General features: G+C 47.2%; 1 protein-coding gene across 7 annotated transcripts in view; it reads right to left on the minus strand.

Annotated features, from left to right (window-relative positions):
• LOC142587282 (uncharacterized) overlaps positions 1-12921 on the minus strand; it is a 378424-nt gene that overhangs the window by 79567 nt on the left and 285936 nt on the right. For 6 of the 7 annotated variants that reach the window (XM_075698155.1, XM_075698154.1, XM_075698153.1 and 3 more), the window contains 2 exons: positions 9921-10101; positions 5091-5198 (listed from right to left, as the gene is read on the minus strand). In XM_075698155.1, the coding sequence (XP_075554270.1) occupies positions 5091-5198; positions 9921-10101 (289 nt within the window). Of the gene's footprint in view, positions 1-538; positions 2400-5090; positions 5199-9920; positions 10102-12921 lie in introns of those variants that run through there. The other variant, XM_075698160.1, reaches the window with a different exon arrangement.

Consider the following 12921-nt stretch of genomic DNA (forward strand, 5'->3'; position numbering starts at 1 on the left):
ACCAATGTCATTTGCTGAGAGCCTAGATTTCTTGCTTTAAGCAGAAAGGCGTCACGCTTTGAGCGGCTCTTAAATTGCACTATTATGTCAGAACAAGAATCATTCCTGGTTTTCACTCTGTGGCAAACATCAATGTCGCTCACGGTTACTGGTTCATTCAGAGCTGCACCCACTTGATTCAGTATTTCATGCAGATTTTCATTCCTATCCTCCTCTATCCCCTTGATTTCCACATTGCGGTTCCTAGAGTATTGCTCGCTATTTGCGATTCTTGATTCATGATCTGCAAGCTTTTTCACAGTCTTATCGCATTTCATCAATTTATTCGCATAAATAATAAAAAAAAATGTTTTCATTGCCACGTTGCCCCTTAAGGAGACACTAAAGGCAAATGTTAAGTCAAGCTAGAATGAAAGGACACAGGATGAGCGCTGACTCACAACTACGTTTGCTGAAACACACATCAGTTATATAAGCAACACAGGTTATCACATACATGGTCAATCGAGGAAAGCACAATTATACCTGATGTGTGTTTCAGTAAACGTAGTTGTGAGTCAGCGCTTGTCCATTGTCCTTTCACTACGTCGTCGTCTTGTTCACGCTGTTCCCATTATGAATGTACACCAACTCGCCCAACTTTCCACTTTAATAAATCAAGTTAGAATGATGGATTAGTGCTCGAGAATATTTAAGGTGTCAATATTATCGGGATTAGAGCCTTAATAATAGAGAAATTGAGCTAAATGCAGGACATGGTTAGAGACTCCCCAAAGACATTCAAGCACTTTCCCAATGACGAAAGCACTCCTCAGTTAACTTCTGTCACTAGTACTCAACCAGTCGATGCAAAGAGCATCTTAGTATTGAATTACAAGATGAAATAAAATGCTACTTGTCCAGTTCTATTTCATTTTTAGAAAAAAGAAGTAATTGGAATGACATAGGTGGACGAAAGGTTTTGTTTTCACTCGACTGCGCGCCGCCCACACTTTCATGCTTCCGTAGTTTCGTTATCGTGTAATGCTGCACTGGTTTTGCTGGCTCATGAAACACGCACAAACTGCAAGTAGCAGAGAATTCAACTTCCACGCTATGTAGCAGGATGCTCGAATGGTCTACGCCACTTGACCAAAAAGCAGCTGCAGCGGTGAATCCACCACTCTGGATGGATGTTATGAGTGTCTCCTTTGGAATGAGGCGGTGGGTTGCGCCACCAAGCTCTTGCTATTATGCTGCTTAATGTCCTACCTAGGTTGAACAATAAAAAAACAAAAAAGGACTATGAACTCCCACAACCAAATTTTCTGATCCCCTACTGCGCACTGTGCTTTTGTACGCCACTGTTGTTAGTCGTTTCCCTACTTCCACCAATCTTGCAATCGCCTCTAACTAATCTCTATTGCGGACATGTTTACTTTCCCCCTGCTCTTACTCAACCCAAAGGCTCAGGAGGCCAGAGGTGCCTAAATCAACTGCTGGGCAGACACCTTCACATTCTAATAAAAGATACTCCATCATTTCCCAAGATTTGCCACAGCAAGCACATCCTTCCATGTTGAATCTCGCTTTATAAGTCCGTGTTCTAATGCATCCTGATCTCGCTTCAAAAGGTAATGAGCTTCCCTCTGAGTTATAAATTGTTTCTTTCCTGATTTCGTTTTTTCCTCTTAAGTAGTTACTCATGGCAGGTTTCCTTTCCATTGCTGCCACTCATGAGATTATCTCAGCCTCTATGATTTTCCGCTTGACGTTCCATGTTGTTGCGTTGCTCACCATACAAGCCGCATACTTGCTGGTAAGCTTCCTATTTCTTTTCCTCCACTGTGAATCAATGTTATTCCTGTACAAATACCTGAACCCTCTCCCAGCCCACTTATTTTCTTCCATATTCCTCAGTCGTTCTTCATAATTAATTTTACTGCGGGCTTCCCTCACTTCAACACTTGTCCAGGCCATATCACCCTGCACAGCTTCATTTGTAATGTTCCCGTGAGTGCCCAATGTGAGGCATTAACGATTAATTAATCTGTAAAATCCAACGTGGACAGCAGAGGGACATCCCGTTTATGTATCTTCGGTAAGCCATAAAGTGCAGAGGGTACACACCGTCATGTCAAAGAAGTGACTAATTGAGGGAACTGTGCTCAGGAGAAACAAAGTGGGACACATCTGCTAGGAGTCTCTGCAGTTCCTTCTGTGCCCTCAAGGTAGGGTCCAAGGTGAGCCAGATGCAAGTGTCCTGGTCCTCAAGCAGATCCAACATTTTTATTTTGAAGACGGACGTATCCAGGAGAAACTGTGGCCTTGTCAGCAGGTACAATGACGATCTCAGAGTCGTCACGAAGCCGTTGAGGTGGCTCTTGTGTGCAAACTGAGGCACGCACTTGCAAGTGAAGCTACGGAAAGACTGGTATTGTTTATACAAGATCTCCAGTGTTGATTGCAATATATTAGGGAGACTTTAAACAGCAGCTGCACCAACACCATAATAATGTGCACAAGAAAAGAGTGGTGTCAAATGCTTTGGCAGAGCATGCAGCAATGACTAAGCACAATATAGACTGGGTGAACTCTAGTATAATTAGTCAGGAAAGAAACTGGAAGTCGCACTTCTACCTGGAGTCCCTCGAGATACAATCAACAAGACACAGGCTCAATCGAAATGAAAGAACCCCCGCCCCGTCTTACATGTGGTGCTTGCGTCACATGCTAAAACTTACTTAAACAGGCAATTCTACTAAATTTGCCCCATTGTGAACAAGGCTACCATATGGAAGCCGAAACAGCTTGCTTTTTAAAGTTTTATTTGGTCGGCGTATGGTTTTCTTTTGTCATATACCTTCAATGCGCTCAAATCTGTACTGAATCACGTGACTGCATTCATTCATTCTTCCTATTCGTATGACGTCAGCATTCATTGTTAAAAGCAGAATTTGGCTTGACACCTTTTTTTTTTTTTGTTGCCGTATTTCCATGCTCTCTTTCTATCAGAAATTCTTTTACAGCTCACTTAATCACCCTCCTTACATTATTCAGGGTGTCTACCAAGTTGACATTTCCAAATTCCCTGAGTTTTCCAGGTTTTCCCTGGGTGCCTTTGCCCATTTCCCTGAGTGATGCAAAACTATGTTTTATGTCAAGACGGGCTGAAACCATATCGCCTGATGCTGTCACTCTCGAGTGAGCACATGAAAAAAATTAAAAAGCGACTTAATCCAATTTGAATACTAAGGAGTAGTGTTTATGTTATTCAAAAAGAGAATAGAAGGCGGGGGTTAGTAAAATGCACAGCAAATAAAGTGTCTTCGAAAAAAAATTGCAAATAAGTTGGACATTCACAAATACGAATAAAAAGGAGATGCACATAGAAGCGAATATATTTGAATATATGAGCGATTTCTATCAACTGATAGCAAGCTCAGTGGTATCAGGCCCGAACTCTGTCACAATTGAGATTCTCTCTCAACCGCTCGTAAGTCAACCTCAACTGTCCTGACATACTCTCAGCCCGCGCACGACGCCCGAGTGTTGTGTTTCACTGCTTTAAAGAGTTTATTTTGGCTTGGATGCGGGGCACCTGCATCTCGGCATCAGCCAAAACTTTGTTTTTTGAGCTCAGGCTCCTTCAAAACGGCGGCAGCAAGCTTCCTTTCCCATTTATTCCTCAATGCGTACATCATTTCTGTTCTTGTCCTCCTTCTGCCACTCGTTTGCCCCCAAGGACCATTTGAAGCATCTTGGTCAGTTGCACAGTCCACGGCCGATTTTTAGAACTCCCTAGGGGTCGCGAAAACATTCGAAAAATCGGCCAGTTGGAAAAAAATAAATGCGTGTCATTTACTGCCCTTAGGGGCTCAAACCGCCACAGGCACGTTCGAAAACGCTCTGAAGGCCTGTCAGTACACATATTAGGCATATCGGCGCTCGTAATGTGACAGGAAATACCGGGTGCACGTGTGTATAATTAAGGAATACATACTGTTTTCCGTGGCAATAGCCCCTTCCCACGCTTGTTATGCTTCACTGCAATACTTTTGCGTATGCTTCACCATGTAACATTTCTGTACAGAGGCGAAGCTGACTTCCGGGAACCGGCATTGTGCAACGCACCGTGTTTTCTAAGTTTCTAAGCCAATCGCGAGGACCACAAAAGCGGAGTCCGTGCCATTGCTGACAGCAGCTAATTTTTTCAATAAAAAACTCGGCACCAAAACGGCAAGAAGCTTCATAGCGAACGTCGAAGCAGCTAGGCCTAGCGTTGCCGCAGTGGTGGCAACGGCTGCCAGCGGATCTGCGCGCGAGAGTGCCGGTTCCCGGTGGCGAAGTAATCGAAACGGCAGCGGTGGTGCCTTTGATTATTGCCGTTTCGGACCTGCGGTCACGACAAAACGTCCGGAAAATCGGACGGCGAAGGGTTTTTGCGTCCGAAATTTCACACGTTCTGATGCGTTGACTCTATGGGGTACGTGGCGGTGCCGCGAAGCCGTCCAAATTATCGGGAATCCGGAAAGTCGGTCGTTGACTGCACACTGGCAACTCATCCAGCCGACAACAGGGCGTCAAAGACGATTCACTGCGATTCCTGTTTGCTGCTCGAGCCAGCATTACCGCGACTTTCGACCCTTCCAATAATATTGCCGCTAATTTTCCCTGATAGAAGCCCAAATTCCCTGAGTTTTCCCTGACTTTTTCCAGACTACTAAAAATACCTGAGAATTCCCGGTTTTCCCGGTTTTCCCGGTTGGTAGACACCCTGATTATTCCATGTTCTTCACACACACATAACACCGCACCAGCCATCAACTGCAAGTTGCTCATTCTCGCACACATACCGTCACATTTCAAGCTTCATTTTTTCCTTGCGAACTAAGGACTGAAACAACTTTCCTTGCAATGTTACCGCCATCATGTCACTCAGAATTTTTGGAACCTGTTTTGATTGAATTTCACCGCAGCCACCTGCTTTTACCTAAGTACATGTTTATGTAATACACTGAACAGGGTTGTTAAGGAAATAAAGTGACTCGAGCAATTCCTTTGGATCTCCCTGGAGCATGCTAAGAAGAACATTCTTGTTTTAAGCCCACCATTTCAGACCAGTTGATGCAGTCACCCAAGTGCAGCTCTTCTAGGCCATGCAGGAGGCTGACAAGGAACACCACAGCTGGGGTCATGTTCTGCACGGTCACCAGAGACTGCAAGTACGCAGGAGACAGATCAGATCGCATCAAGTGCCATAGCTCTTCCAAGGAACCCCCAATGCTAGGTCATCACACGTTAGGTTAATCACATGTAGCCGGAAGAAGTGGAGCCGAGACGCGAGCTTACAGCGAACACAAAACAAAATGTTTATTGCCTCATCCAAACTCCCCAGCCCTGCTCTCGTCACTCCCTCTTCTGCTCACAGCAGTAGGTGGCGCTAGTAGCCGGTGGCGCTAGTAGCCGGTGGCGCTAGCAGCACAACACTAAAATTGCCACACTCCTCCCCCTTTAGTTCTTGTCATGGAGAATACCGGTTCACAGGGTGTCTTGTGCGGGCACCTTTTTGCAGTGCAACAGAGCTTTCTCCCGATAGGACGACTGCTGCTGGCAGCCCAGTCCTGTTGTGTGGCTGACTTTGTGGCTGTTCTGGCTCAGCAGCAGCTCCTGCAGGCTCCACAGGCACTGTTGCTTGTTGCTCAGCTGGCTGATCTAGAGGCACAGTGTTTGCAGATGGTGGTGGCTGTACAAGGTTAGGGCGAATGTGGTCCCCATGTCTGTGCCACACAGTTCCATCTTGTAATACAACCTCAGATGAAGCGTAGCTCGTAGGACCGCTAACAGGAGCAGGTACCCATGGTGGACCTGATCGGAAGTTGCTGGTAAACACTGGGGCACCCGAGTTCATTATTGGCGCACTGCGGCAACCCTCGTCCGCATGCAGTTTTTGCTTTACCTGCTTCATTTGAACAGATGATAGAAGACTTGGGTGCATGACATCCAGGGGTGTCTTGATTCTTCTTCCCATGAGCAACTCGCACGGTGCACGGCCTGTTACTTTATGAGGCGTAGTGGAAGAGCACCCTGGCCACTTGTGTCCTGAATTCACCCGGTGTGCTTTTCTTCAGTTTATCTTTGATAGTCTGTACTACCCACTCTGCAGCCCCGTTGGAAGCAGGGTGATATGGAGGCACCAGCATTCGATGGATGCCATTCCTGTTCAGGAAGTCAGTGTACTGTCTGCTGGTGAATTCGGACCCATTGTCGGAAACAATGATGTCTGGCAGACCATGTTAAGAAAAGGCAGTCCTGAACACAGAGATTGTGGCCTCTGCAGATGGTGATGGAACAGGATGAACTTCTACCCACTTGGAAAAAGCAACCACCATCACGAGGAAGTAGTGTCCCATGAGTGAACCTCCAAAATAAACATGGATCCTGGACCATGGCTTGTCAGGAAATGGCCATGGCATAACTGGTATCCTCTGGCCAGACTTCTGGTGCGCTTGGCAAACAGGACAGTTCCACACCTGGTTCGTCATGTCATTGTCGATTCCAGGCCACCACACATGGGACCTAGCAATCATCTTTGATTTCTCAATTCCAGGGTGGCCAGCATGCAAAAGCTTAAGTATTTGGGATTGCAGGGACTTGGGAATGATGACACGGGCTCCCCACAAGTGGCATCCTTCATGCAGACTAAGTTCATTGGTCCTCATAGCATAAGGGCCCCGTCTCCTCCTTCCGGAAAAGGGCTTCCAGTCAGGACAGCCTCAGCCACTTGTGACAGCATGGGATCCCTTGCTGTAGCATGTCTTACGACTGCAGGTGACAGGACATCAGGGTATGCTTGTTCTAACATGAAGACATTGGCAGGCGTAGAGTCATGAACCTCAGTTACGGGAAGAGGTAGCCGGCTGAGTCCATCAGCATGGCCTAGCATACTGCCTGGCTTGTAGACGAGCTTGAATTGATAGCTTGATAGTGTGAGTGCCCACCTGAGGACTCTCGGTGATGCCTGGCTTGGCACACCTCGACTTGAGCCGGAGTCCTAGCAATGGCTGGTGGTCTGTTACAGCGGTGAATGGCCTTTCCCACAGGTAGTGATGAAATTTGGGGACACCAAACACCAAAGCAAGACCTTCCTTGTCAGTTTGACTATAGTTCCGCTCAGCAGCAAGCATAGTATGTGAAGCAAAAGCTACAGGTCTTTCGGTTCCATCTGCTTCGGTCTGTGCCAAGACTGCACCAACACCATAGGGTGACGCATTGCAACTGAGCACAAGTGGTTTCTCAGAACTGTAGTGGACCAGACCAGGTGCATCTGACAAGAGCCTTTTACTTGTGATGAATGCTTGCTGTTGCTCTTTCCCCCAGCTGCACTTTTCGCCTTCAAGAAGCAGCTGATGCAAGGGACACAGTCTCGTTGAGATGTTTGACAAAAGCAGTCTGTAGAAAGCAGGCCAAGATAGCTTTGAAGCTCCTTCACATTCTGTGGCTCTGGTGCATAGATGATGGCCTCTACCTTCTCGGGGTTGGGCTTTAGACTTTGCTGGCATATAATGTGGCCCAAATATTCCACTTCGGGAGCGAAGAAAACGCACTTCTCCAGCTTCAACCTAAGGCCCACTTCCCAAAGTTTCTGCAAGACAATCGTCAGATTCACCAAGTGGTCTTTGTCATCAATAACAATATCGTCAAAGTACACAGCTGTTTTCAGCACACCACGAAGCAGATTTTCTATCCCTCGCTGAAAGATAGCAGGTGGAGCAGAGACACAAAAAGGTAAGCGTGTATACTGGAAGAGATCCATGTGTGTGTTGATGGTCACAAATTCCCGGCTTTCTACATCCAAAGATATCTGCTGGTAGGCGTCTCGCAGGTAAAGTTTGGTAAACTTCTGACCTCCCAACATGGCTGCCCACAGCTCTTCAGCCCGCGGAACTGGGTAGGTTTCCATGAGCGACACAGCATTGACTGTTTGCTTAAAATCCCCGCAAATTCTTATTGTGCCATTCTTTTTCTGAACTGGCACAATCGGCGCTGCCCATTTGGCTGCCTTCACAGAAACGAGAATGTTCTCACACTGAAACCTCAGGATCTCCTGTGTTATGAGGTCCACCAACGCGAACGGAAGTGGGCGCAGTTTGCAGAATTTCAGCACTGCATCTGAAGGCACAAAAATTTTGGCGGAAAATCCCTCGCACGTGCCAATGCCCTCTGCAAACACTTCAGGAAAATGAGCAATCAGTTCGCTGACATCATTAACTTGGTTAATCTGTTTGAATCCTTCGACACCAATGCCCAAAGCTTGGAACCAGTTGCGCCCGAGCAACGTTGGAGCAGTGCCGCTCGTGAGGTACAACAAGAGGACCCGTTCGTGCCCCTTGTATCCGATGCAAACGTTTGCCTTGCCCTTTACTTGCTCAAGCTCCCCACTAAACCTGCGTAAAAATATGTTTGAATGTTCTAGACTCACTTCTGGAAAGGCCCGTTGAAACTTGTCTACTGGCACTACAGAGACGCTTGCACCGGTCTCCGATTTCATCAGAAATGGCTTCCCGAACATTTCCACGGTGATGAGGAAGGGCGGCACAGTCAGCTTACCGCTTAGGTGCCACATGTCAAAAATATCAGTGCCGCGAGGAACATGAAGCACGTTGGTGTCGTCAACAGTGTTTACCTGTGCGGTACATGTTGATCGTGTTGGAACAGTCCTCACAGCAGATGTGTTTTCCTTCGCAAATGTGTTGGCCTTCCGCGAGTTGCAGACGACCGCCAAGTGCCCCACTTTCTTACAGTAGTGACACTGTGACTTGCTGTGTCTACATTGCGACGCTAAATGACTACTATAGCTGCAGTGGTAACACGCTATGCTCTTAGTCGCAGACGCTACCCGGTGAGTAGGCAAACCCAGTAAACTATTTGCAGTTGCCTCACACAGTTCACCGACATCCTTTTTAGCGGCTTCCATCGCCAGGGCAGTTTTCACTGTGTCCTCGAATGTGAGGTCAGAACTCTCGAGTAGCCGCGTCTGAACCGGTGCGTTGGTTATACTATTCGGTCTCTCAGCATGTTGTTGAGTTCGGTTCCATAATTGCAGTGTTCAGACGAACACTTCAGGGCTGCAACAAAGTCGCTGACTGCTTCTCCTTTGGAATGCCCCCTTGAATTGAAGCGAAACTGTTGCACAACGATGGATGGGGTGGGGGTGTAGTGCCTGCAAAGTACGGCCAGTATCTCGTCGAGCGTTTTATCTTGGGGCGTTTCCGGCTTAAAAAGGTTGCGAAGTAGTGCATAGGTACGAGGCCCGCAGCAGCTCAAAAATATTGACCTTTTCTTTGCTGGCACAGCGTCGTTGGCTTCGAAGAACTCTTGAACGCGCGTAAGCAGGCCAAGCGTCGCCTTCTCCCTCGAACGCTTCAATCCTACCAAAAGTAGGCATGGTTGTTCATGCAGTTCGGTGCATCTTCGTCGCCAGTTTGTCGCATGTAGCCGGAAGAAGTGGAGCCGTGACCCGAGCTTACAGCGAACACAAAACGAACTGTTTATTGCCTCAACCAAACTCCCCAGCCCTCCTCTCGTCCCTCCCTCTTCTGCTCGCAGCAGCAGGTGGCGCTAGTAGCCAGTGGCGCTAGCAGCACAACACTAATAATTGCCACATTTGCTCTTGTGCTCACTGAACCTTGAGTCAGACTACCTGGCATTGGCCAGAGAATGTCAGTTTTACCCTAGGTCTAGTTGTGCCAAAGCTTACATCTCAGCAACACTGTTAGCAAACTAGCTCAATACCACATCTCCCTGGGCTTTGCCATCATTCATTACTCAAAATACTACACACATCCAGTGGGTATTATTGTAGCAGTACTGTTAACAGTAAAAACACGATGCAGCCAAAAGAGAATATGAAAGCACAGGCATCAGATGGCTTCCCTCACCAGTGCTCGCAGATTCTGGCACCGCTGGGCCAGGTTGTGCGCCGGCATGGTCAAGGGGAGGAGAGCCAAGCCATGGGCCCCACGCAGCTCCAGCCTCTCCAGGCCTGCCACGCATAGCAGCTCCGACAGGCCACCCAGGGATGCTGGATGGTGCTGTGTCTCTCGGCCCACTGCCCCGCCCCTAGCAGAGAGGGCCCTTTCAAGTCAATGACCCTCCACGTTTATGCACAACAAAGGGAAGCTACACTCTGAATGTGTTCCAATGTCGGAAAGCATTGGAGACAGTCCACGTAGACAGCTAAAAGAGACAGCTTCGAGCCCAAGTAATAGAATGCATCCGAAAACATCTGGAATACTCTGGAACATGAAACCACCTCGTGGCAACAAGAAAAAGCTAATAAAACCACATATTATGGCTGTATTGTAACGCTTTGCATGTGCGGACCTATAAATAACACAATGTAGCTTACATTAGGTGTAAGCACTACATTAGGTCGCACTTTCCATTACATAGGAAAGTGCGACTATGTTTTCTTGTGTGCAGACGGCCTTCCTGTTAAGTTTCCAAGCCGTCTGCTCAGCCACCATTTTGTTTGGATAACAGAGCAGCTTGCATCACTTACGACTTTGATACTGTCTTCGAGAAGCTGTCTTTTTTGACAGCTCTGTTACAATTGGAATGAGACTTAATATGGCTACTGTCTGCTTAGTGCTCTACTTTACCATCTACGGTGAATATTGGAACACAGCCTATGAATGGACTGCTCACAGAGATGTAAGGTCACTCTTGAATACCCTGTGCCTGAAGATTTTGTACCATGCATAAGTGCAGATTTCAGTCTGCAGGTGAGTTCATTATGACAGAAAATATTTATCAGTATAAAACTAATGGTTGCACTCCAGCTGTTATATCCTGTATTACTTTCAGCAGTACAGTCGTGGACAATATGAGTGGGAACATGGAATTCGTTACAAACATTGATTACCCGTGTGCTGTAGATTCTGATCTGACATGTTAGAAAGTACGAAGCAGCTCTTTTGTTGGAAAATAAGACTCACTGAACATGTTTATGTGGGATATGTCCATTTAACCCTTACAACAGAGATGAAAGCAGCCAAGGAAGCTTCAGAGAAGCTCTCGGAGCAGCAAATTTGGCACTTTGGAGCAAGTTTGGAGCATGAATGGTCTGTTTTGGAGCAGTAAATATGCGTCTTGGCACAGCTTGGTAAATGCCAACATGAGTGAAATACAGGCAGACAAAGAAAAGGTATGCTTTATTTGGCTCTGCAGAACACTATTAGGTTACGGCAGATCAGTTCTTCGGAAGCCTGCTAGGCGAGCAAAATTCATACCAAGGAAAAATTGTCATAAACTCTACTGTAGCAAGAAACTAGAAAGCAAGCCTGTAGCCGTTTCTCAGAAACCACCATAAAGTTACATAAAAGATGTGTGAACTAAATCAATTGTACAATAAAATGCACAATCAGTGCATTTTACCAGTGCTGACAGATGGGACAGAGACTTGGAGACTGACAAAAAAGCTTGAGAACAAGTTAAGGACCGCACAAAGAGCGGTGGAACGAAGAATGCTAGGCATAACGTCAAGAGACAGAAAGATAGTGGTTTGGATCAGAGAGCAAATGGGCAGAGACGAAATCCTAATAGACATTAAGAGAAAAAGATGGCACTGGGCAGGTCATGTAAAGCACAGATTAGATAGCCGTTGGACCAATAGGGTGACAGAATGGGTACCAAGTGAAGGGAAGCGCAGTAGAGGACGGCAGAAGAATAGGTGGTCTACGAAATTTGCTAGTGCTAGTTGGAATCGGTTGCAGAACAGGGGTAATTGGAGATCGCACGAAGAGGCCTTTGTCCTGCAGTGGACATAAAATAGGCTGATGATGATGAAGGAGGGTAGTGCCTATCAACAGCATTTAGCCAAACAGGAATACTCTATTGGCAACCATGGAATAAAATATGGAAGCTTAAAGGGAAGCTGAAGAGTCTGTCGAATTCAATAAGACGCTCATATACGGATGCGGGAACCTTATAAACCATGTAGGTAAAATTTGGGGTTTTTTTTTCAATTAGGAGCGACGTAATCGTCGGTTAAAATTGCGCTTTAGCTCCGCCCCCCGTCGAATGCCGCGCGCTGCTGCTGACGCTGACGATGCGAGCGGAGACCGGAAACCGCGGTGTTGTGACGTCAACACTAGTGTTCCGTTCCTTCGCAGCCTCCGCGACCGTGCCTGACCGTGCTTGTTTCTGCGTGCGTGCCATCGTAATCTGCTTCGATCGACCCTGCATTCCTTTGTTGGTGCGTCTGCGTGTATGTAGAGTGGTAGTATGCGGCCAGCCCTGCAATTCGGCCTGCGCAGTTGCTGTATATGGCCACAGAATGAGAGAGGACTACTTGCCACTAGCAGCCTTTCTAAACGCAGCGCGAAAAGATCGGAGCAACGAAAACAAAGACGGCACAAGTGCGGACTGACTGATGATAACTGGTGTTGGAAGGCCTTATGAATACACGAACTCGCCCAAACCTGGATTTTGATTTACTGTGAGCTCCTTCGTGTTAGCACGCTGAACGGAAGGTGCATGCTTATCTCCCGCCCTTGACGCAGGTTTCGTCGCAAAGTGCCACGAATTTTCTATTTGCACGTGTGTTGTAGCACAGCCTGCATGCAGCTACCATAACGCAGTGCAAATGTAGAGTTTGCATGTGCTGGAAAGCCGGCGCATGCCAGGACGCTACGCTCCCCCCTTCTCTCGCGCACAGCAAGAAACCGACCGTCTCACGTAGCCGACGGAATTCGCCGCCTTTACGACTTCGGTTATGAGTAGTGTGCGGATGGTGCACAGATGAAGGTCACTACACGTACTGCATGAACCGGGAAGCTTTTCACGCGTTTAAACCGTCTTTGTAGATTGCCGACAGCTTTGGACAGTGCACAAATGCCGACGATCGCATCCCCGCTTACGTTCCACGAGGAAGCATGC

The sequence above is a fragment of the Dermacentor variabilis genome, chromosome 7, assembly GCF_050947875.1.
Source record: "Dermacentor variabilis isolate Ectoservices chromosome 7, ASM5094787v1, whole genome shotgun sequence".
NCBI lineage: Eukaryota > Metazoa > Arthropoda > Arachnida > Ixodida > Ixodidae > Dermacentor > Dermacentor variabilis.